Source organism: Scyliorhinus canicula, chromosome 17, assembly GCF_902713615.1.
Source record: "Scyliorhinus canicula chromosome 17, sScyCan1.1, whole genome shotgun sequence".
In the NCBI taxonomy this organism is placed as follows: Eukaryota; Metazoa; Chordata; class Chondrichthyes; order Carcharhiniformes; family Scyliorhinidae; genus Scyliorhinus; species Scyliorhinus canicula.
Window position 1 is genome coordinate 65,892,396 of NC_052162.1, and position 26,871 is coordinate 65,919,266.

Sequence of the window (26,871 nt, forward strand, 5' to 3'; positions counted from 1 at the left end):
ATACACCCAGGGGGTCTGCAGAGGGCCAGGCTAATGTATAACATTTGAAAAATATTATATGGCTGCTCATCCTATCAGAGGTTGGTTTCTCAGTGCATTGGCCATTGTTAGGCTCGCTAGTCACAAGTCTGAAAAGAGCAGGTAATGGAGGGGGAGAACAGGCGATGGGGTGGGAGGGGAATTGGCCATGGAGCAAGGGATCAAGCGGGGTGGAATTGAGAGGGTGAGTAGGTCTTAAAGCACAAGCAAGAGAGGAAATGGGGAGAACATGCATGGTTTGGGATGGGGGAATGGGGACCACCAGCATGTGAGTGAGGGTAGAGATTGTGCGTTTATGCATCCTGACTGGAAGATAGATCACCATCCCTTCACTGTCACTAGGTCAAAATCCTTGAATTCCCTCCCTAATAGCACTGTGGGTGTGCCTACACTTCAGGGACCGCAGAGTTTAAGAAGGTAGCTCACCACCACCTGCTGAAGGGCAACTAAGGTTGGCCCTAGCCGGCATGCCCACATCGCGTGAATGAATATTAAAAACGATTCTATTGAAACATTCAAAATTAAGAGGAGGAATCGCTTCTCGGCCTTTTGGCTAAGATCAAGTGTGGTATCTGTTCTGCCTTTTGGCTCAGATTTGGTATGTCTCTCTTGTGAGGACCATGAATTGGCTTCAATTTTAATTTGAATTGGTTTTTGGAGCAGGTAAGGAGCTGGATTAGGGGTTCTCCCATGTTCACACCCTGAGCCCTGGCTTTGTAACTCAGAAAAAGCAATTTTTAAAAATTATGAAGAGGTTTGACAGGGCAGATACCGAGAGGTTGTTTCCCCTGGCTTGGGAATCTAGAAAAAGGGGGAACAGTTCCAGGATAAGGGGTCAGACTTTTAGGACTGAAATGAAGGAAAATGGGTTGTGAATCATTGGAATACTCTCCCAGAGGGTTGTGGATGTATTTAAGGTGGGGATGGACAGAATTTTGGTGTCGCAGGGAATCAAGGGATATGGGGAGCATGTGGGAAAGTAGAGTTGGTGCACAAGATCAGTCAAAACCATAGTGAATGGCGGTGTAGGCTTTCCACTGTGGGGGAGGGGGGTCGAGAACAAAAAATCATTGTATCAGGATATGGGTTAGGTCAGTAGCACAGAGATGAAGAGAAACCTCTTCATGCGGAGAACCTGTGGAATTATCTAACACTGAATATATTTATGAAGGAAATAGATAGATTTATGGACTCTTCGGGCATCAAGAGGCATGGGGAGAGTGCGGGAGTATAGTGTTGAGATACAGGATCAGCCATGATCATTCTGAATGCCAGAGCAGGCTGAATGACCTACTCCTATTTTCTATTTTTATATGAAGAACTGTATGGTCCTCTCCTGCTTCTGTTCCTTATATTCTCATGTTCTTATGCCACAGTATGCAGTGATTGAAGGTTGCAGCTCAGACCAACCCTTTTGTGAGCAATTACGGATGGGCAACTTATCTTGCTCCTGGTAACAGTGCTCACATCTCATGAACAAATAAATACTCTCAAATGCTGCATTTTCCTCCTCCCTTTCTAACATGGGGGAGGAGGGGGGAAACATTGAACAAGAAGAATCTAGAAATTTTAAGACACTTATCAACTGCAAAAGAGAGAGGTCTTGCCGAACAAATCTGATTGAATTCTTTGGAGATGGGAGGTGACCAGGTATGTAGATGAGGGTAGTGCAGTTGATGTAGTTTATATGGATTTCAGCAAAGCCTTTGGCAATGTCCCACATGGGAGACTGATAAAGAAGGTAAAAGCACATGGGATCCAGGGTAACATGGCAAGTTGGATCCAAAATTGATGCGTGATAGGAGACAGAGAGTTGTGGTACAAGGCTGTTTGTGTAACTGGAGACCAGCATCTAGCGGCGTACCATCAGGATCACTGCCGAGTCCCTTACTGTTTGTGACATAAGTAAACAATATAGACGAAAATGTGCCGGGGATGATAAGTAAGTTTCCAGGTCACACAAAGATTGGCTAGATGGTTGACAGTGAAGAAGGTCTCGGTTTACAGGAGGATATAGACGGATAAGTCAGATGGGCAGATCAGTGGCAGATGGAATTTAACCCCGAGAAGTGTGAGGTGATGTACTTTGGAAGGAGTAACACAACAAGGGAGTACTCAATGAATGGCAAGACATTAGGAGCTCAGAGGAACAGAGGGTTCTTGGGGTGTTTGTCCACAGATCCCTTAAGACGGCAGGACAGGTGAATTGGGTAGTTGTATAGGCATACAGGACAGAGTGGATAGAACACAGTTGCTCCCCTTAGTTAAAGGGACAAGAACAAGGGGGTATAATTTTACGGTGAAAGGCAGGAGGTTTAAAGGGCATTTGAGGGAAAGTTTTTTCACCCAGAAGGTGGTGTGAATCTGGAATGCACTGCCAGGGAGGATAGTTGAGGCAGTGAATCTTACAATCTTTAACAAGTACTTGGATGAGCACTTGAAATGTAATAACATTCAAGGCTATGGGCCAAATTCTGGGAAGTGGGATTGGGTTAGAGGTTTTTCTGTTGGTGCAGGCTTGATGGGCCAACAGACCTCTTCTGTACTGTATGATTCTATGATTCTAAGTTCAGTCAGCAAGCTTCTGACCAAGAGAACAAAACCACACACTATAATTTCACAGACAGCTTGTTGGTATGTTAACTCAAAGCACTTCTGCAATTGGGTTAATTTTATGGCTAACCTAGGTTTTAAAAGCATATTCTGGAGAGGATAGGAAGAAATGCACAAATGTGGAAAAATAAAAGTACTGTACTAAATTATGCACTGCAAATACTTTCATGCAATCTACCAAATAAAACATGACTTACTCTACATTCTTCAATCCACGAAAGTAATCCGGAAAAGCTAAAACTGGCCCAGTTACCTCCATAATAATTCTTCCTGTATGGGATCAAAAAGTTGATCAATCAGAATCAAGTTCAAAACAGCAGCTCTTTAAGATGTTGTTCCTTGGTCAGAATTTTAAAATCTAAACTGCATTTCTCTACGTGTTAGGTCAAATAACATCTTGACATGACTTGTCAGTTTGACTGCAGTCACCGTCAGATATGGATGGTTTGCTTGCGTCAAGCAGTAAACAATAGAATATTGCACTATATTAGCCATCAGTTTTGGACTAATTTAACCAGTGACAGTTCATGTAATATCCAATATCTTGGCGGTGGTGGAGTGGCAGCATCTGACCGAGAAGACTAGCATGTGGAAAAACATATACCTCTGGATCCAGCAGTCCCTCATTGGCAGGTTTTTAAAGGCCCGGAAAACCCAGCCAGTTAGTCAATAAAAATAATGCAAGTAGCCCCATTCTAATATTTAAAGTGGTAGCTTGACAGGTTGACTTACCAACTTGCAGTGTTAATGTAAGACTACTTGCGACACTAATAAAGATTATTATTTTGATATCAGCCTTGGCTGAGCAGTAGCTTTCTTGCATCTAAGCATAAAATAAGTGTTCAGCACATAATCCAGACTATCACTAATGCAGATCTGAAGTGCTGCACTAAAAGAGAGGAGAATTATTAACAGGATAGCAATAAATGGACAAGCATTCTAAAAAGATTAGCATTACTGCAAGTTGGTAAGTCAACCTGTCAAGTTAGAATGCATCCTAGGTTGCTGAAGAAAGATAGAAATAGCAATAGCATTTGTTACAATCTTTCAGTCTTAATTGGGTACATGAGTAGAATTGGAAGGCTGACAATGGTATGCCACGAACCAAGAAAGAGAAGGCAAATAAACCAGGAAATTAAAGACAAGTCAGTGTACGGTGGGCAAGGTATTCAAAACCCTACTGTGGGCAAATCCTACATTGGAAAGGCATCGGTTAAATCAGAGAGCTAACATGCACCAGTTTTCTCTAAGGTAGCAAATGTTAAGTACCTACTAATATTAGCCATGTCCTCTGCCTCAACATGAACATTTTCCTTTGGCTTCTTAAAAAACCTCAACTTTTTCCCAGCTAACTGCTAAAACAATGTCTACAAAATGCTTTAGCAGTCACTTGGTGTTGCAAACACATCTTCTCACAAGCTTTTTGACTCCTATATTATTTTCTCCTGTGCTGCACACAATCATGCTGGTTAGAATGGAATGTTCCTCCTGCCATTTGCCAGAAAGCTTATTTTTCTGTTTTAATGTAATTTTTACTTCCTTTGTCATACAATATGCATTCGTTTTGGATGCTCTACCTCTTCCCTTCAGAAAGGTCCAGTTTATACCTAAACTCGCTGTTCTCAGTTACTGCTTTAATCTACAATTGCCTGCTTCAATCAACCTCTGCCACATCCTTTCTTAAGTCACTGAAATTGGTTCTTCCCCAAATGAGTATTTTTACTTTCAATACTCTCTGGTCTCTTCCATTAATTACTTAAGACTGAAGCACGTTGTGGTCCCATTCTCTTGCTCTTTCCACATATTGCTGTAATGTTTCTGCACTTCAAGTATTTATCAAGTTTGCTTTTGAATGTTACTATTGAATCTGCTTCCACCATCTTTCCAGGAAGTGTATTCTAGATTACAATAACTTGCTGCGCATAAACAATGTTTCCTTATGACATTTCAGGTTCTTTTGCCAATCACCTATCTGTGTCTCTGGTCACGGACCCTTTTATCCCTATCTCCAAAGGTTGCACCAAGTTTAGGCTGACAGGCCTGAAGTTGCTGGCTTTATCACTCTCCCCTTTTTTTGTCGTCCCCCCCAGAGATTTGTAACTTTGTAACAATCCTCCAGTCCTTTGGCACCACCCCCTTATTCAAGGAATGGAAAATTGTGGCCAAAGCTACTACAATTTCTGCCCTATTTCCCTCAGATGCATCACATTAGGACCAGGTGACTTATCTACTTTAGAGGACCGACAACCTTTTAAGCTCACCCTCTTTATTCTTTTCCTATCCAAAATTGTTAATACCACCTCTTTAATGGCTATATTGACAGCATCCATTTCTATAGTGAGGATAGAAAACATTTAGAATCGTAAAAATTCCCTCTGCTCCATACAAAGTTCTTATTTTTGTTCCCACACTTATTTCACAAAATACTTCCCGACAGTAACTGCTAATCTATTTTCATGCTCTCTTCTTTGCTGTATTCTCCCTTTTTAGAGCTCCTCTGTACTTTATATATTGAGCTTGCCTCTCTAGCGTATGAACGCTATGAAAGTCTTCTTTTGAGCTTTATGTCTTCAGTCATCCAGGGAGCTCTATTTTTGAATGCCCTTCCTTTTCCCCTCAGAAATATGTCTCTTCTGTAGTTGAGTTATCTCCTCTTTGAAAGCTTCCTCTCCCATTCTTCGTGTACATTTACTTCACATCTTTTTTTTTTTAAATGTACTTTATTTCAAACGAGTAAAAACAGCAACAAAGAAAATACACATTCCACAAAATCACAGTCCACAGTTTGTACAATCTCCCCCACCCCCGCGACAAACAATTTCTTAAACAGCATCATGAACAGCCCCTACCGCATTTTGAAGTCCTCCACTGAACCCCTCATCTCAAACATATTCTTCTCCAACCAGATAAAGTCGTACAAGCCCCCCAGCCAAGCTACCACCTACGGCTCTGTATCCGACCTCCAATTTAACGGGATCCTTCACCGGGCAACCAGAGAGGCGAAGGCCACATCGCCCCACTTCCCCTCCAGAAGCTCCGGCACTTCCGATACTCCAAAAGTCACCGCCATTGGGTCCGGCTTGACCTCCACCCCTACTTTCTTAGATAGCGTCCCAAACACAGTCTCCCAATATCTCTCCACCTTCTCGCAATCCTAGATCATATGCGCATCTTTCGCCGGCCCCGTCTACACTTTTCGCACCCATCAGCCACCCCTGGGAGAATCCACTCATTCTTGCCCAAGTAATGTGTACCCTATGTGGGCAGCACGATAGCACAGTGGGCAGCACAGTAGCACAAGTGGATAGCACTGTCGCTTCACAGCGGCAGGGTCCCACGTTTGATTTCCTGCTGGGTCACTGTCTGTGCGGAATCTGCATGTTCTCCCAGCGTCTGCGTAGGTTTCCTCTGGGTGCTCCGGTTTCCTACCACAGTCCAAAGATGTGCAGGTTAGGTGGATTGGCCATGATAAATTGCCCTTAGTGACCAAAAAGGTTAGATGGGGTTGTTGGGTTGCGGGGATGGGGTGAAAGTGAGGGCTTAAGTGGGTCGGTGCAGACTCGATGGGCCGAATGGCCTCCTTCTGCACTGTATGTTCTATGCACCACCTTGAACTAAATCAAGCTCATCCCCGCGCAGGAGGAGATCGAAGTTACCATCCTAGAATGCAAGACCAGGGATATACTTCTGAGGCTGTATAAGGCTCTGGGCAGACCCCATTTGGAGTACTGTGAGCAGTTTTGGGCCCCATATCTAAGGAAGGATGTGCTGGCCTTGGAACGGGTCCAGAGGAGGTTCACAAGAATGATCCCTGGAACAAAGAGCTTGTCATATGAGGAATGGTTGAGGACTCTGGGTCTGTTCTCATTGGAGTTTAGAAGGATGAGAGGGGATCTTATTGAAACATACAAGATACTGCAAGGCCTGGATAGAGTGGACGTGGATAGGATGTTTCCACTTGTACGAAAAACTAGAACCAGAGGACACCATCTCAGATTAAAGGGATGATCTTTAAAACAGAGATAAAGAGGAATTTCTTCAGCCAGAGGGTGGTGAATCTGTGGAACTCTTTGCCGCAGAAGGCTGTGAAGGTCAAATCACTGAGTGTCCTTAAGACAGAGATAGATAGGTTCTTGATTAATAAGAGGATCAGAGATTATGGGGAGAAGGCAGGAGAATGGGGATGAGAAACTATCAGCCACAATTGAGCAGACTCAATGGGCCAAGTGCCCTAATTCTGCTCCTATGTGTTATGGTCCGCATCGTCCCGCACCACAGTCCCCTGCCTATTTCCCCCCGCCCCCCCAAACTCCTCTTCCCATTTGTTCTTCATCCTCACCACTTGCACACCACCCTGCTCCCCCAACTATATTTCCAATCCTACCCTCCCGCAATTTATCTGGGAGCAGCAGCTGCTCCAAAAAAAGTGTTCTCCGGCAACCTGGGAAACACCCTCCGCTCTTTCCGCACAAAGTCCCGAACCTTGCCTACCCTTCTCCTCCACCAGCCCGGCCAGCATCCTTGACACATACTTCGTGGTGCTCTTTCCTTTGGCACCCTCTAGCAGAAACACAATTTCCAAGTTCTGCCGCATGGACCTATTCTCCCGCTTCTACACCTTCACTCGCAGCGACTTACATAGGTCCCCCAGGATCCCCACCTCTGCTGCCAAACAAAGTCTCATCACTCTGGTTGGACCACCTCTTCCACCTCACGTATCGTCGCCACTTGTGCTCGCGGCCCTTCTCCACCCGGTCCAGCAATCCACGCACAAGTGCTAGTGCTCCTTCAATCACCTTCTACTAGTCGCCATGCATCGCCTTCCTTTGCTGGTGAAAGTCCTCCTTGATGAAGGCCATCAACTGCTCCATCTGCAGCTTTCCCACTGACGGCGACCCTTCCCCCTCCACCATTCTCAAATTTGTTGCCATGCCAAAGGTCCCCTCCAGCTTCTTAGTCAGGTCTTTAACTATTTTTTGCCGGGTCTGGTTGCCAGTAGACATGCCAATCTTGGGGAGAACCTCTTCTTCTACACCATTTTTCTGCCAGAACTACCCCACTAACGGGTATAACGTGCCAAAGCCAACACCTTCGATCCGGAGCTGCCCTGTGTGCAACCACTCACTCCATGGTCACCACCCAAAGTCTTTACCTACCATCTTTGGTTCCAATCCAGAGGAGCTTGATCCCTTTTCATCTCTCAGAATTTGACCCTCCCCATCATATTTTTATGCTTGATTGTACCCTGTCCTCTTCCAGTTATTCCGAACATGAAATTATGAACACTGCTCGCAAATGCTCTCCACATGAAATATGCTCAACTTCCACCATTTTGGTGCCCAGAATTTAAATCTAGCAGTGCTTCCTTCTTCATTAAACCATGAAACACATCGGCATGGTGGCGCAGTGGTTAGCACTGCTGCCTCACAGCGCCGAGGACCCGGGTTCGATCCCAGCCCCGGGTCACTGTCCGTGTGGAGTTTTGCACATTCTCCCAGTGTCTGCGTGGGTCTCACCCCCACAACCCAAAATGTGCCGGGTAGGTGGATTGGCCAAGCTAAATTGTCCCTTAATTGGGGAAAAAAAAGAATTGGGTACTCCTTAAAGAAAACATTTTTTTTTAAACCATGAAACACACTGATCATGGGGGCAGCATGGTGGCACAGTGGGTAGCACTGCTGCCTCATGGCGCTGAGGTCCCAGGTTCAATCCCGGCTCTGGGTCACTGTCCATATGGAGTTTGCACATTCTCCCCATGCTTGCGTGGGTTTCGCCCCCACAACCCAAAGATGTGCCGGGTAGGTGGATTGGCCACGCTAAATTGCCCCTTAATTGGAAAAAATGAATTAGATACTCTTAAAATAAAACACTAATCATGAAGGCTCTCGTGTACATATTTCAGGAACTCCTCCCCTCTCTGTTCTTTACACAGTTAGTATCCCTCTGTCTATAGTAGGATACTTGAAGGTGCCCATTATCACCAAACTGTAGTTTTGTGTCTCCATCACTTTCCAAAAATCCGGGAGCCCATATTATTCACCCACTGCCGTATCAGCTCAATTTTTCTTTGACTCTATCTGTTATAGTGTTTTAATTAGCATCTTCCTATTTGATTATGTGTTTGGATGTCTTTAATAAAAGTGCACATGCGCGTGTGACATCATCGGGCGCGTGGGCTTGCATGGGTTTTCAGTATTGTCATGAGGAGCTTGTGTGTAGTTGTGTTTAGCTGCTGAATCTAAACTGTATTACCATAATGTTTCTGAAGTAAAGAAAATGTAACTTTTACAATGCGTTCAACTACCTTCCTTTTGGTCAAGTTACCACACTACCCAAATTTTCACAAGGATATTTGGTCCCTGTCCATAGCTATAACATTTTATTTCATCAACCTCAGGTGCTGGTGGCTGGATAGAGGGCGATAGACTGAACCGTGGTTGGAAGGGGGCTGGAGGCCCAGCCAACAGACTGGAGGAGCAGCGAGAAGCTCCGAAGCTAAGCCAGCGATGCAGGTATCCTGGACAGCGAAGGAAGATGTAACCAAAATGGTTCAAAAGAGCAGGATTCGTGACCGGCGACTCTGCGAGCTCTTCCCAGCAGATCCTCTTCCTACATCTTTTATAACCATTATTTACAGTATGATGCGATCTTCCTGCATTGTAAGCAGAATACTTTTCACTGTACCTCGGTACACGTGACAATAAATAAATCAAATCAATCCCTTCCTTTTTCTCTTCCTTAGTTTTTCTGAATACCCGTAAGCAGGAATACTATGCTCCCAACTCTTTCAGCTAGGTCCTCTGTTATTATCACTATCATAAACCAATGTGGTCCCAGCTCGCACTTCATTTATTACATTGCATGCATTCATATGCCTGTACACCAAACCGATCTTAGGTTACTTCGGTTTTGCCCACCTGACCCCCATTTCTGAGTTATTTGCCTCTCTCAGTCTGCTTGTGCACCACTTTGTTCTGGTGCCCCTCCTTTCTTTCAATGATTACTGCAAATGATAATATCAAGCAGTTGAAAATGTCCAGTTTACAAGTACAATCAGTTAGGTATTCTTCAATTACACTATCACTGCCTGCTTAGAAAAGTAGAGTTGACATTTTCTTCTGAACCTTCCCAACGATGTTGACTTGTCCTTCAAGTAAAATAGTGCTCTTCCCAAAGTTGAATCATCTCCTGCTACAATCAGCGACATTTCTGTGCTTTTCTGAATCCACTGAGGTTTAAATCTTTAAATGTCAGTAAATAGCAATTTAAACAAGCCACTTTTTAAGAGCATCTTGCTATATACAATAACACAAAGTTGTCGAGGGAAAATATTAATCCAATTCATACCGACACAACATAAATCAAATGAATAGCTAGATCAAATTCAATAGTTTTTTGCTACAGCGTTATTTTTTCAACCATGTATTTAAACCACCTAATTATTTCATATTTGAATTTTAGTTACAGCTGAAAATTAGTCCAATGCTCAGACATTATGATATGAAAACCAGGTGCAACAAGCATTTATTGTTGCCCAGATTTTTGGGTAAAAGACTGATGAGGCGCTCACCATTTTTGAAGTTTAAATCAGATTTCGACTTCCTGTGACCTCAGATGTGGAGTTAAACACAGAAGACTGGAAGTTGCTGACAGGGTTGCCCTGCCGCCTCAGAATATACACTGATATCTTGCTGATAGATTCGGCACTGAAATGAATAGAACTACATGGAATTGCAATAAAAGTGACTATAAACCACTCAACATACTAGGAAAATAAGTTAGGTCTTAAAAATTCAGATTTAAGTAGATGTTTAACGGAGGGAGTCTTTCTTACTACTAAACAATCTATCTGTAATGATAAGGAACCTTTACATCCTATACTTTAATAAAATAATTCATTTTTTCCCCCTTTTTTCTCCACTTTCCCTCCAAATCCAACCTTTCCCTCCAAATCCAACCTTTCCCTCTTTAGTTCACATTCTGCACCTCATTTGACATTGAATTATATATTCAGTCACTTCCTAATGCAGACACTACACTGCTTCTTAACACATCTTTAATCTGATTGATTAAAGAGATACACAGTTGTTTGCACAGTTCAGATAGGTCCCAGAGCCCCTGTAAAGGGCACCATGCCAAAATGACTCTCAAATTACGGCAAGTTCAGTGCAAAAATCACCATAGAAAGTCTGCGCACAATTGCCAGCATATAACAAATGGCTAGAGTTGTTTGTTCGCTGCCGAGAGCAAAATCCAGCCCCATATTTAAATTATTAATGACAGATAGAGGACATCTGATCAGTGGTTCAACAATCTAGCTCTTCAATCTCATCTTTATTCTGTTGTTCCTTACAGACTATTATGTTGCTATCATTTCTCATTTCTGTAGGAGTTATTTAGAAAAAAAATGGGATTAATTTAGATTTTCTCATCAGTGCTGCCCATATCCTGCACCTGTTTATGGCCAGATGGGCAGGAACAAAGAATCTCTCTGCACCCACCAATGCCATTTGAATCAGCCTATAAGGAAATAGGAAGCAGGCAGCACATAGATCACACTTGTAATGGTGATTTCTGAATTAACACCTCTCAGTTATAAAGTAATGCATTTGATTATTCCATGATTGAGCGCTGTTCTTTTAGTTTTATTTGTTTCCTGCAATTCTAAATATCAGATTTCGAGCTATTGGAAATAAACTGCACTTCAGGTTGGGATGTTAGACTGCGCATTTGCTCGTGAAAACGGACAATGTCATCTCGTGCAATCGTTTTCTGAAAGTGTCCCTGTTCAGCTGCAAGGCAGCTTGAAGATACACTAAAAACACTATGAATACACAACATTTCCTCCCCCTTTAAATCAAAGGTCCCCGATATATGAACAACCAATCACCAACAAGTCAATATTTGAGACGTTCCGGAGGTTGTCGACGCATCTCTGGTTTCTGCTTTTTAGTACTTGATACAACTTCTGGTGGCTTTGGCTTGGTGTCAGCATGGTCAGTGGTTATCTTAGTCGGAATCTACGTAGTGATCTGAGATTGTCTCGGTATTTGATTTGCAACTGAAGTGCTGTTTTCCCCAAATGGTTCAGTTAGTGGCACATTCTCAGGAGGTTCCACGTTGTCTCTTGGCACAGATGGATTTGGACTCTTTTTCTGCCTCTGGAGAATTTGTTCGCAACACCAAAGTTGATCCGCATACCTTCATATTATATCATCTCGGGTTTGTACCGTGTACGGGAACTGTCTGCTAAGAGGTGGAAACAATCCACTTTTCACCCGTGGTATAATTTCTTCCCAGAGTTTCTTGGCGAAAAATAGAATGTTTGCCTTGTTTTCCCATCTTTTTCATCCTTAGAAAACGATGGTGGCCTTCCTGTAATTAGTTTAATACAGGTTTCCTTAATAATGGTGGAATGATGAAGCTCATTCCCCACAGGAAACAAACTGCCTGTCTGGATAACTGAAGTCTTTGGGTGGAATACGGCTTTAACTCAATGCTCCTGAAGGCTTGCCTGGCAGCATCATGTCCATAACCTCTGGCAGTATTGGATCACTTCTGGTATGCTTCTTCACCTGTCCTGCGCTTACAGGAGTGTTGTCATAGATTTCCTACAGTGCAGGAGTCCATTTGTCCCATCATGTCTGCACCGGCAAATACTTATCTACTTGTATGAAATAGAAAATGTTTCCACACAAACTGATAATTGCTGAATTATTTGGTACGGGTATTCTGTAGAGTCCATTTGCATTCCATGAAGGTTTGACTAACGATACATATATGTGTATGTGTGTGCTGACAAGGGAAATGCCCACCTCTGCATTCTGCTCACTGCCAGTGATGGAGTCCCAGTATGAAGTCCAAAAAATCATTGTTCATGAACAATGGCCAGTCAATAAAGTGAATTTGCTCCCAGACAGGAATTGGTAGAACGGTTTTATTTGAAAAATTATACCTAGGGCTTTTTTCTCTATCTATGCATAATTGCTTTCAGCTTTATTCAAGGTCCTCAAAGTGAATGCTATCTATCAGCTTCTTTTCAGCTGTGCACATCATGTGGAAAACAATACACCCAACCCCATAAGGTGATGCATCACATGGATCAAAATGCGTCAGGACCTCTCACTCGAGATTGCCTCTTTTGCATGCACTAATGCTCTCTTGCATTGACCACTCCCATTTCCACTTTTTATTTTGACACAGTAGATTGCACAAAGGTTTTAGAATGGTTGGCAGATTAGGGGCAAACCTTCTGTAGTCATTTAGTAAGCCTAAAAAAGATCGAAGTTGGTTGACATTTTGAGGCGCGGATGCCTCGGTAATGGCTTTGACTTTTGAAGGCGGCTTGTGCAGTCCCTTGGCGCTGATGACATGACCCAGATATTCAACTCAAGATTGGAAAAATTCCTATTTGTCTTTCGGACCTTTTTTGAAAATATGCTTATTTAAAAAATATTCATATTAAACAAAACCACCTGAACCAACAGAACTACACAACAGAAGGAAAACACCAAAAAATTCACGTGGGCGTCGCTGGCTAGGCCAGCATTTATTGGCCCATCCCTTCAGACGGTGGTGGTGGTGCCTTTGTGAACCTCTGCAGTCCTTGGGGTGTAGGTACACCCACTGTGCTGTTTAGGAGGGAGATCCAGGATATTGCCTCAGCCACTGTGAAGGAATGGTGATATATTTCCAAGTCAGGGTGGTAAATAATTTGGAGGGAAACCTCCAGGTGGTAGGGTTCCCAGGTATATGCTACTCTTGTCCTTCTAGATGATAGTGGTCGTGCATTTGGAAGGTGCTAAGGAACCTTGGCAAGTTACTGCAGTGCATCTTGTAGATGGCACACACGGCTGTCACATTTCTGTCGGTGATGGAGGGTTTGAATGTTTGTGGATGGAGAAGCAATCATGCAGGCTGCTTTATCCTAAATGGTATCGAGCATCTTCAGGCAAGTGGAGAGCATTCCATTACACACCCGACTTGTGCCTTGTAAATGATGGGCAGGCTTTGGGGGGGGGGGGGGGGGGGGGGGGGGGGGGGGGGTCAAGAGGTGAGTTACTCGCTATAGGATTCCGAGACTTTGACCTGCCCTGGTAACCACAGCATTAATACGGCTAGTCCAGTTCAATTTTTGATCAATGGTAACCCCCAAGATATTGATTGTGGGGGATTCAGCGATGGTAATGCCATTGAATGTCATGGGTGGTGGTTAGATCCTTCCTTGTAGGAGATGATCCTCAGATGGTACTTGTGTGGCGCAAATCTAACTTGCCACATGTCAGCCCCAGCCTCGATATTGTCCAAGTATTGCTGCATTTAGACATGGACAGCTTCATTATGTGAGAAGTTGCAAATGGCGCTGATCATTGTACAATCATCTGCAAACATCTGAAGCAGCTGAAGATGGTTGGGCCTTGGACACTACCCTGAAGAACTCCTGCAGTGATGTCCTGGAGCTGAGATGACTGACCTCCAACCACCACAAACATCTTATTCTGTGCCAGGTATGACTCCATCCAGCAGAGAGTTTTCCCCCTGATTCCCGTTGGCTCCAGTTTAGCTAGAGTTCCTTGATGCCATACTCAGTCAAGTGCAGTCTTGATGTCAAGGACAGTCACTCTCACCTCACCTCTGGCAATCAGCTCTTTTGTCCATGTTTGAACCAAGGCTGTAATGAGATCAGGAGCTGGGTGACCCTGGCGAATCCCAAACTGAGTGTCCATGAGCAGGTTATTGCTGAGTAAGTGCCGCTTGAGAGCACTGTTGATAACTCCTTCCATCACTTTGCTGATGGAAAATAGACTTATGGGGCAGTATCAGGGTTGAATTTGTCCTGCCGGGCCAGTGTTGTAGCTGTATTGGAACAGCTTGGCTAGGGGTGCAGCACACTCTGGACACTATAGCTAAGATGTTGTCAGGACCCATAGCCTTTGCAGTATCCAGTGCCTTCAGCCGTTTCTTGATATCACGTGGAGTGCATCAGATGAAGATTGACATCTGTGCTGCTGGGGACCTACAAGATGCATCATCCACTCAGCACTTCACGCTGAAAATTGTTGCGAATGCCTCAGCCTTGTCTTTTGCAACATATTAACTTTAACACAAAGACTAAACTAAACTCCCCAACAGCTGATGGTCATTGGCTCCATAAAAAAAGGAAACGAATGGCTGCCATATGTAAAACCCTTCCATCAGCCCTCAAATAATGTACTTTATTGTTCAGTAGCAAAAGTAAGGGTTCTGTCCCTGAATGAAAGATTCAGGCCACTGTAGCTCACCTGTCAACATGAAGAACTCTCTGGCCAATTCGGGAACAGGCAGCTGCAATAATCGCCTCTTGCAGACCTGCAATAGAAATAAATTTAAAAGGCATTACATTGCTAGTATACAAAGGGTGGAAGTTGGATATATCCCTGTGAATATTTTAGCCTCAAAGCAAGCATTCAAAAGTTTCAATTCATGACCTACTTTGTTTCTGCACTACAAGGGTGGAAGGACTGAAAAATTGAATTTTCTCTTAACTAGAACATAGAATGATACAGCGCAGTACAGGCCCTTCGGCCCTCAATGTTGCACCGACATGGAAAAAAACTAAAGGCCATCTAACCTACACTATGCCCTTATCATCCATATGCTTATCCAATAAACTTTTAAATGCCCTCAATGTTGGCGAATTCACTACTGTTGCAGGTAGGGCATTCCACGGCCTCACCACTCTTTGCGTAAAAAACCCACCTCTGACCTCTGTCCTATATCTATTACCCCTCAATTTAAGGCTATGTCCCCTCGTGCTAGCCACCTCCATCCGCGGGAGAAGGCTCTCGCTGTCCACCCTATCTAACCCTCTGATTATTTTGTATGCCTCTATTAAGTCACCTCTTAACCTTCTTCTCTCTAACGAAAACAACCTCAAGTCCATCAGCCTTTCCTCATAAGACTTTCCCTCCATACCAGGCAACATCCTGGTAAATCTCCTCTGCACCCGTTCCAAAGCTTCCACGTCCTTCCTATAATGAGGCGACCAGAACTGTACGCAATACTCCAAATGCGGCCGTACTAGAGTTTTGTACAACTGCAACATGACCTCATGGCTCCGGAACTCAATCCCTCTACCAATAAAGGCCAACACACCATAGGCCTTCTTCACAACCCTATCAACCTGGGTGGCAACTTTCAGGGATCTATGTACATGGACACCGAGATCCCTCTGCTCATCCACACTACCAAGAATTTTACCATTAGCCAAATATTCCGCATTCCTGTTATTCTTTCCAAAGTGAATCACCTCACACTTCTCTACATTAAACTCCATTTGCCACCTCTTAGCCCAGCTCTGCAGCTTATCTATGTCCCTCTGTAACCTGCAACATCCTTCCGCACTGTCTACAACTCCACCGACTTTAGTGTCGTCTGCAAATTTACTCACCCATCCTTCTGCGCCCTCCGCTAGGTCATTTATAAAAATGACAAACAGCAACGGCCCCAGAACAGATCCTTGTGGTACGCCACTCGTAACTGAACTCCATTCTGAACATTTCCCATCAACTACAACTCTCTGTCTTCTTTCAACTAGCCAATTTCTGATCCACATCTCTAAATCACCCTCAATCCCCAGCCTCCGTATTTTCTGCAATAGCCGACCGTGGGGAACCTTATCAAACGCTTTACTGAAATCCATATACACCACATCAACTGCTCTACCCTCGTCTACCTGTTCAGTCACCTTCTCAAAGAACTCGATAAGGTTTGTGAGGCATGGCCTACCCTTCACAAAACCATGCTGACTATCCCTAATCATATTATTCCTATCTAGATGATTATAAATCGTATCTTTTCTAATCCTCTCCAAGACTTTACCCACCTCAGACGTTAGGCTCACCGGCCTATAGTTACCGGGGCTATCTCTACTCCCCTTCTTGAACAAAGGGACCACATTTGCTATCCTCCAGTCCTCTGGCACTATTCCTGTAGCCAATGATGACCTAAAAATCAAAGCCAAAGGCTCAGCAATCTCTTCCCTGGCTTCCCAGAGAATCCTAGGATAAATCCCATCAGGCCCCGGGGACTTATCTATTTTCACCTTGTCCAGAATTGCCAACACTTCTTCCCTGCGCACCTCAATGCCATCTATTCTAATAGCCTGGGTCTCAGCATTCTCCTCCACAATATTATCTTTTTCCTGAGTGAATACTGACGAAAAGTATTCATTTAGTATCTCGCTTATCTCCTCAGCCTCCACACACAACTTCCCACCACTGTCCTTGACTGGCCCTACTCTTACCCTAGTCATTCTTTTATTCCTAACATACCTATAGAAAGCTTTTGGGTTTTCCTTAATCCTACCTGCCAAAGACTTCTCATGTCCCCTCCTTGCTCGTCTTAGCTCTCTCTTTAGATCCTTCCTCGCTTCTTTGTAACTATCAAGCGCCCCAACTGAAACTTCACGCCTCATCTTCACATAGGCCTCCTTCTTCCTCTTAACAAGAGATTCCACTTCTTTGGTAAACCACGGTTCCCTCGCTCGACCCCTTCCTCCCTGCCTGACTGGTACGTACTTATCAAGAACATGCAATAGTTGTTCCTTGAACAAGCTCCACATATCCAGTGTGCCCAACCCTTGCAGCCTACTTCTCCAACCAACACATCCTAAGTCATGTCTAATGGCATCATAATTGCCCTTCCCCCAGCTATAACTCTTGCCCTGCGGGGTATACTTATCCCTTTCCATCACTAACGTAAAGGTCACCGAATTGTGGTCACTGTTTCCAAAGTGCTCACCTACCTCCAGATCTAACGCCTGGCCTGGTTCATTACCCAAAACCAAATCCAATGTGGCCTCGCCTCTTGTTGGCCTGTCAACATATTGTGTCAGGAAACCCTCCTGCACACATTGTACAAAGAACGACCAATCTAATGTACTCGAACTATATCTTTTCCAGTCAATATTTGGAAAGTTAAAGTCTCCCATAACAACTACCCTGTTACGTTCGCTCTTTTCCAGAATCATCTTCGCCATCCTTTCCTCTACATCCCTCGAACTATTAGGTGGCCTATAGAAAACTCCCAACAGGGTGACCTCTCCTTTCCTGTTTCTAACCTCAGCCCATACTACCTCGGAAGAAGAGTCCCCATCTAGCATCCTTTCCACCACCGTAATACTAATTTCGTTTGACTATTGTTCAAATAGCAAACCACAGGATAGGACAACGGCAAAGCCCTCAGATTCTGTAAGGGTCCCAGAAATTTGAAAATGTGACACTGTTAGTCAAAAAAGGAAGATGACAGAAAACAGAGAACCACAATTCGCCTGACAATCAGAAAATGCTGGAATCCAACATTAACTGAGTAACACAGCACTTAGAAAATCATGGGGGTCACGTGTCGTGAGAGTGGGAGCGGCTGCGTTTTCATGAACTTTGGCTCGGCTCCTCTTTTAATCCTTTATTTAATCGTGGGGAAATTTCATAGTGCAAGACATATATCCCAAAACCAAAACACCTATGTATCTGATTGGAGTTTTGCAATGAGGAGCAGAGTTGAGTCGTTGAGGATCGTCTTTTGATTATGGCGGTCAGAGTTGGCCAGGTGAGGCCTAATTTGCATTGGCATTATTGCTGGTGAGCAAGCTTCCGCCCGGCGGTGCCATGTGCATCAGGATGATGGCCTCCATTAAGAATGTTTTTCTGGATGAAGAAACCGGCAGGTCTTTGGGGCTCACTTTGAGGAACTGCAGGATATCCTTGGGAGAATAGTGGAGGGAGGTGCAGGAGAAAATCTTTGTAGTCAACTGATCACTTTCCCTGGTAAGGGCCCGCCATCGATTCGTTGAGATCCTGCTGCATGGTGCCGTCAATCATGACGGGTTTGGGGGTGTGAACGCATCTCCTTCACCTGACTCACCTGATGAAGGAGCTGCACTCCGAAAGTTAGGTGATTCGAAACAAACCTATTGGACTTTAACCTGATATTGCAAGACTTCTTACTGTGCCTATATTATGCTGTTCTCGATGCTCGTCGTGAGTTGGAGGTAGCCAATCATGTAACGTTATCCTCCACCCTACCTAGCTGGGGCCTAGGCTGTGGATCACTTGGGCGTCAAGGTGGAAGTGAAGCTGTTCCGCTCGTTGACATCCTCAAGAGATCATGAGGAGCGTTCGATGATCCTGTCAAGGCTTTGGCTTTTGAACAACATACATGGTGTTATGGGCAGCACGGTAGCATGGTGGTTAGCATAAATGCTTCACAGCTCCAGGGTCCCAGGTTCGGTTCCCGGCTGGATCACTGTCTGTGTGGAGTCTGCACATCCTCCCCGTGTGTGCGTGGGTTTCCTCCGGGTGCTCCGGTTTCCTCCCACAGTCCAAAGATGTGCGGGTTAGGTGGATTGGCCATGCTAAATTGCCCGTAGTGTCCTAAAAAGTAAGGTTAAGGGGTGGGGGTTGTTGGGTTACGGGTATAGGGTGGATACGTGGGTTTGCGTAGGGCGATCATGGCTCGGCACAACATCGAGGGCCGTAGGGCCTGTTCTGTGCTGTACTGTTCTATGTTCTATGTTATTATCCTATAATTCTTGATGATTTTCCCTTGTGATTATGTTGCCTATCAGTTGTTGCTGTTGTCTTTTCTCCTGCAAGAGCTTACGAGGTCTCAGCACGAGCGCAAGATTGGCAATTATCCTGTTTTAGTAAAAGCCATATTGAGTCGATTATGTAAAATGTGGTCTGTGCAATTTTACTCCTTTTTATGTGTCGTAAGTTTGTGGTTATGGGAAAGGAGTGCTTTTTGGAAATCGCTTATCTCGTTCATAATGAAGATGAAAGGAGCCATGGCAGGATCATGGGTGATTGGTTGGTGTGAATTTGTGTGGTATGGTTAATTCAGTCCTCACTGAGGTCGAGGATAGTCCCCCGGTTGGAGCTAACCACATTGGGTCTTTATTTTGTTTTTGGCTATTTTAAATTTAAGAATCCGTGCTCGTCTCCTTCAATGGCCCAGGCAGATTATGTATCCTGGGGAGGATTGGGTTCCTTGAGGTTAGTGGGGCTTTTTTCTTTACAGCTATAAGAATAGGACGACTTGAGTAACGGTGCATACTGTAGTGGGTTTGGTCAATCCTCGACTGATTTGTTGGAGAGAGAGAGAGAGAGAGAGAGAGAGAGAGAGAGAGAGAGAGAGAGAGGGGCACGGTTTGTCATGGCTCTACATTGTTGGAGCCCTTCGTTCGTGTGGAGGCAGGTTAAATGGGGTCGGCATCCTCCTCCAAGTGGTCTTATATGGTGGTTACCTGATTATTATCCTCGTTGTGGTTAGGTTTTCCATGAGGAAGCAGTGTTTGTGTCTGTTGAAGCAGCGCTATTATTTCCCTTTATATCCTTCCTGTGATGGCATGCAGTGCGGGTGGTGGCTAATATTCCTAGGTCAGCCCCGCCTGTGTTCTTCCCTTCAAGTTTTTTCCCCGTTCTCTTTACCTGAGTGAGCAGTGCACTGTTATAAATCCTCATCTGGTGGTCTTGTTGCACTGGGGGTGGGAAGAGAAAGAGACTCCCCCTCAGGGCATGTAATTATTGGGTCATAGAACATAGAACAGTACAGCACAGAACAGGCCCTTCGGCCCTCGATGTTGTGCCGAGCAATGATCACCCTACTTAAACCCACGTAACCCAACAATCCCCCCATTAACCTTACACTACGGGCAATTTAGCCTGGCCAATCCACCTAACCCGCACATCTTTGGACTGTGGGAGGAAACCGGAGCACCCGGAGGAAACCCACGCACACACAGGGAGGACGTGCAGACTCCACACAGACAGTGACCCAGCCGGGAATCGAACCTGGGACCCTGGAGCTGTGAAGCATTGATGCTAACCACCATGCTACCGTGAGGCCCCAGGGTCCTTTCTTATTCTTCTCTTTGGTGATGGGGGTCTCTGATGTGGGTGTGAGATTGGTGAGGTGCAGAATCGACAGAGTGTAGGTTTTGGGGTATGCCGGAGTCCTGTGTGTCAGAATGTGCTTGGCTAGGCCAGGTCTGATGCTGTGGTTGGCACCCTGCTGCCCTCTGAAAGAAACCAATATTTTCTCTTTTCACAATTACCATCACATTTGCCTATATATTTTCAGTATGTATAAACTTTTCTATATGACAACTCGACTGATTCCTTTTCCAGACAATGTTTGGCCCTTCACTATTTCCATAGCACAGCATTAAAGTCATCTGGTCACTTAGGTGGAGACTGATGAAATTACTTATAACAAAGAACAAAGAAAAGTACAGCACAGGAACAGGCCCTTCGGCCCTCCAAGCCTGCGCGACCATGCTGCCTGTCTAAACTAAAATCTTCTACACTTCTGGGGTCCGTATCCCTCTATTCCCATCCTATTCATGTATTTGTCAAGATGCCCCTTAAATGTCACTATCGTCCCTGCTTCCACCACCTCCTTCGGCAGCGGGTTCCAGGCACCCACAGCCCTCTGTAAAAAAAAAAACTTGCCTCGTACATCTCCTCTAAACCTTGCCCCTCGCACCTTAAACCTATGCCAGAAGGCAAAGGACATTTATTGTTGCAAACCTTTCTAATGCAGACTGATCTATACGAGCCTAACCACATCAGGCTTTGCACGAATCATCCAACTTTACATTTTAATTCTGAATTCTTAAATGAAAAGCCAGCTAAAAATATTTTTACCAGTTAGAAGAGTATAACAAGTACAAAAGAATGAAAGGATGCAAGACAATCAGCTTTAGAGGCCACGAAAATGTCAAGTAGTGTACTGAGAACTGCCGATTGAAAACATTTTGAACTTATCTTAGTCCTCAAGATCCTTTTTACCCTTATTACAATCAAAATCCAAAAGGGGATGACAATAACAGCTGGAGTTATAGAACTTTTTGTTTATTGTACTTCACTTCCTTTACTGTGTTTACTTCAAATGGGCTCGGACATTAATGAGAGAGTTCAACAGGAGGTCCTTTCAATTCTCTGTAGACAACATCAAACAAATGCAAAACGCACCGTTTTATGCAACATAAACTAAGTGCTTTGAGAGCTACTGTGCCTGTTAATACTGAGCATGTAAATCTGTGTGCTGGTGATAGCCAAATGCTGAATTCTGTCGGCATTTTCTACAGTCCGAATCTGACCTATTGCCACATCACACAATATCTGTCTTCAGCCATTCCTACCTGCTCAATAATGGAAATGGGATCAACATTGAAAAAACAGATCAAATGCATACTCAAGGACACTGACCTTTGTGGGTTAATGTCTGTCAATTATCTTCTTGGTTTGATCTATTACATTCAAAAAGATTCCATACCGTTTTGAGAAATCTGACCTACTTTGCATGTCTATTTTCCAACATGACAAAATTTGGGTTCATGATTCAATATTTGGTACTAGTTTGCTGGTAAGTAGTTTTAGAAACACTCAAACAGGGAAGCAACTAAATAAATCCATTGGCAGAATTTTGATTCCCTGACTTTCAAAATACTTTCAAGATTAGTGTCACTTTCAAGCATTCACAGTTCTATCTGATAAAGAATTTCTCCTTTCTTGAAATTAATGTTGAATTACATAGTTTTGTCCCAAAGAATTTCACATTCAAAATAAAATACTGTGCTTCAGTTGTACTGCAATTCAAGCATATACAAATGTACATACTTGGTTTACAAGTACATAACAACATTATGCAACATGAGTAAGAATGTAAACCTCAGTACACTGACAACACAGCACGACTTACAGAATCAGAAGAGGCCTGACAAAATATTGTACGTCAAGTAAAATTTAGAAGCTTAGAATATGGATTGAGTATGAACACCAAAAAGACAAAAACAATGGTAGTTAGAAGGAATACATTAGAAAAGACTAAAGTGAGGATTGAAGTGGAACAATTTACTAAAGTCTGTACATTTGGGACAAATGATAACAGAAGGCGGCAGATGTGATGAAGAAGTTAAACGATAGAGAGCCAGATATAATTTTGAAAATGAAGGATGCGTGAGCAAAAAGAAAGTTCAAGCTTGGACCAAGGGGGAAAAAAACCTCAATTTGCTTTATTCCATCCACTTGATCTGGAAGAAAATAAAGGCCTTTGAAACGTGGATGCTAAGATGTATGCTCAAGATTCCATATCCAGACCATAAGACAAAGAACTGGGTTGCCATCATTTTGGCCATTTGATCAGAGCTGAAAATCTGCGAGAGATCTCTTCTCGGGGCAGCAGTAAGATCTCAGCGCAGATGGATGGCGGCTATCACATAGTGGTTGCAGATGAGTTATGGCGGAGGTGCAAGTTTGGCACAAGACAGATGAGTGTGGCATGCCACGACAGCAAATCTGGCGGGACTGGCCACAAGCAACAGTATGAGTAAAACACCTTTGTCACCACTTTTAACTTAGAGATTCAGTATACTGAACTCTAAAATGCAATTGATGCCCAGACAAACAAATGTGCAGATATAGATTCACTCGTATTACTCAATTCATATTCCAATCACGAACAATTCAAAGAAAATACGTTCTCAACACAGCACCATTCTTGCCAATACAGACTCGCAGAATAAAATTATGAACGGACTTTCCAGGGAAAAGTTTCATAATCACATCAAATATAAACCTAGTTTTACCTTGGTTAACTGAAAATTAGTGAAAACCCAATGTAACAAGCAAACGACATGCAGCACATTTCATGACAATAAATGTACAATATAGAGGTCGGCGATCAATTAGATTGGCAATCTACAAACGCACTGGATACTTTCCATCATAGACTAATTTAATATTATTTATAAAATCTAATTTTTCCTTCAGAAATTAGATGTATACAAGTGATTCTGTAACAACCCATTAACGTGGGTGTTGAATTATTCTCACTTACACTTGGGTGGGGGGGGGTGGAAAAGAAAAAAAAACAAAGCTCAAGTCCACCTGCTGCAAGATGAAAGGAAAATTGTAACAGAGCACAAGTTCATAGTTCAAAACACTGCCTGGGTTACAGAAAAGAATAGCAAGATCTGAATGCAAGTTGCTGCCCAGCTTAACATCTACATGCAAGACAACTGGTTGGGGAAGTGTGAAGAGTGAAGAGAGGCAAATCACAGTGATGTGTGAGAATAAAGTTTACTTTAGAATCCTATCTCAAATCAGCTCGAAGAGGCTATCTGTGCAATTTCTGCAATGGCAATCCAGCTGCCTTTTGCAGGTACAACTCTAGAGCATAAATCCACTCATAAGGTCAAAATATTAAATATGTTTGCCAGCTACCTTTTTCCTCATTATCAACCATCTTATTCAATCCCTCTCCCCGTCTATGACTATTTTCAGGTGCCACTTTTGCAGCATCAGCAATCATGACTTGTCTATTTTCATGGTTTTTGACAATGAAGAGAATGTGAAGCTGAGTCCACAATCAGATCAGCCATGACCTTAATAAATGGCAGAGCAGGCTCGAGGGGCCAAATGGCCTACTGAGTTAATTCATATCAGTCAGACTTTCCTCTGGTCAGAACAACTTCATGCTCTTTTCCCACCATCACAACCATAGTGTCCTTGCTGATTCCATCACCCATCCTGGCCACCATTTCAGGCTGAAATAGAACCACAACTTTGGAGCCTTATTTGATGTGAACGGAGCTTCTGATTCCATGTTGCCTTCATCGCAATGACAACCTACTTCCAACCCGGAAATACTGTCTGCTTCTGTCCCTGCCATAGCCCACCGGCCAATGAAACCCTCACCCATGCCTTCTGTCACCCCAATGCTCAATTTCTGTAATGCTTTCCTAGCAATCTCCTATCTTCCTTCATGAACCAGTTCATCCAAAGCTGCTATCCATAGTCCATATGAATGTGTAAGGTCCCATTCACACATCTCCCTTTTCAAGGAGGGGAACAGAAGGCAGAAAACAATAGGCCAGTTAGCCTAACATCTGTCATTGGGAACAATGCTGGAAGCCATTATTGAGAAAGTAATAACAGTACATTTAGAAAATAATACAATTAAACACAGTATTGTGAAAGGAAAATCATGTTTGATGAATTTATCAGACGTGTTTCAGGACGTAACAAGCAGGAGGGGAACCACTTGATGTAGTGTATGTGTATTTCCAACAAGCATTCAATACAGTGCCACATAAGAAATTATTTCAAAAAGATAACAGCTCATGGTATTGGAAGCAACCTATTAGCATGGACTTCATCCATTTACAATCTATATTAATGTCTTGGGTGAAGAACAATGCCCTGTTGCCAAATTTGCTGATGATACAAAGGTAAATAGGAAAGCAGGTTGAGAGGAGGTCACAAAGTCTGTAAAGGAATATAGATAAAATGAGTGAGCAAAAATCTGGCAAGTGTGGGATGTGAAGTAATCCACTTTGGTGGAAATAGAAAAACAGACTATTTAAATCGAGAGGCTACAGGATGCTGCAGGACACAGGGGTCTTGCTGTCCTCGAACATGCATCACAAAAGTTAGCATGCAGGTACAGCAGGAAGGTAACTGGAACATTGATGTTGACTATAAGGGGCAGGTGGTCTGTAAAAGTAGGAATGATGAGCTACAATTGTACAAGGAGTTGTTATGACCACACCTGAAGTACTGTGCACAATTTTGGTCTCCTCATTGAAGGAGAGATATTGTTTACATTGGTTAAAAGCAAATTACTGCGGATGCTGGAATCTGAAACAAAGAGCTTTGACAAAGAATCATCGGACTCGAAAGGTTAGCTCTTTTCTCTCCCTATAGATGCTGCCAGACTTGCTGAGATTTTCCAGCATTTTCTCTTGCGTTGTTTACATTGGTGGTGGTTCAGAAAGATTCACTGAAGGAGTTGGCTTATGAGAAAAGATTGAACTGGTTAAGCCTACACTCGTGGAGTTGGGAAGAATGAAAGATAACCTTATTGAAACATAAGGTTCTGAGGAGGCTTGACAGGGTAGATGCTAAGAGAATGTTTCTGCAACTAGAATAAGGGATCCCTAATAAAGATGGAGATGAGGATTAATTTCTTCTCTCAGACAGTCAGCAATCCTTGCAATCTTTTTTACCTCAAGACAGCAGTGGCGGGTGGGTCTTTGAATATATTCAAGGCCGAGTTAAACATATTTTTGATTTACAAAGGAGTCAAGGCAAGAAACTGGAGTTGAGGCCATGATCAGATCAGTCATGATCTATGGAATGGCAGAACAGCCTTGATAGGCCAAATGGCCTACTCCTGCTCCTATTTCTTACGATGCATGTTCTGTGCTTTCTGCCTACATTGGCTGCCGATCACCCATTCCTTCCAATTCAAAACATCATATTTGTTTGTTGAAATCCTATCGTGGCTTGACCCCTCCTTATCTCTATTATAGATTCTCCAAGCTGTATAACATTCCCCGACACTGGCTCCTTGGACAACTGCCCCACCTTGGGTCTCTCATGGCACTTCAGCCCCAAACTCTGAAATTCCCTCCCTTAATCACCTGCACCTCTCTACTTCCTTCTTTTCTTTTAAGGCTCTTCATGGAGCCCAGCTCCTCAAAAAGATTTCCCATTCAAAAAGATTTTGCCCACAACTTCTTCAAAAAGATTTTGATCCCTCACCCCATTCTAAAAGATTTTGACCCCCACCCTTTTCAAAACGATTTTGATCCCCCACCCCACCACCACCTCCAGCATCTAAACTTTGATTTGACATTCATTTTTTTCTTTACATCTGTGGTCTTTAATGCTCTGTTTAAAGCAAGTTGATTTATTAGAAGACTGACAAAAGAACATAAAAAGGAAATTGGGCATAACCCAAGACCCCAAAAATACACCCATCACCATTTCAAACAAGTAGAAACAGGCCTCGAGTAATGCCTGCTACTTTTCTCAATTACAATTTTGAAACCCAATTCGGACTTCAATCCATGGAGCTTTTACACACAAAATATGTAAATAAAATATATATGCACAGAAATAATTCTATGATAAAATGAATAGCAGATTAAAGTGGAAATCCAGTCAAAGCAGCAAATTATAAAGCAGCAAATTATACCTGAGAGATTGAGGAAAAATGCAATTACTTTTGAAGACATTACAGAGCTAACACTACCAGCAAAAACATTAGTACAAAGGAAATTTTAAAAATAGTATACAATAGGTTGAAAAGATTTTTGTTTACATCCTAAATTAATTCTCATCAAAATATCATCTTCAAAGTAAAAGCATCACTCCATGTTTTCCTGCAGTT

The 26,871-nt window shown here is 43.3% G+C and overlaps 1 protein-coding gene and 1 pseudogene across 2 annotated transcripts in view; one reads left to right on the plus strand and one right to left on the minus strand.

The window, feature by feature from the left end:
• chm (CHM Rab escort protein) overlaps positions 1-26,871 on the minus strand; it is a 169,488-nt gene that overhangs the window by 118,702 nt on the left and 23,915 nt on the right. For both annotated transcript variants that reach the window (XM_038776122.1, XM_038776123.1), the window contains exons 2-3: positions 14,934-15,000; positions 2,850-2,922 (exon numbers count right to left, since the gene is read on the minus strand). In XM_038776122.1, coding sequence (XP_038632050.1) covers positions 2,850-2,922; positions 14,934-15,000 — 140 coding nt within the window. The remainder of the gene's footprint in view (positions 1-2,849; positions 2,923-14,933; positions 15,001-26,871) is intronic.
• On the plus strand, positions 573-778 carry LOC119952503 (annotated as a pseudogene).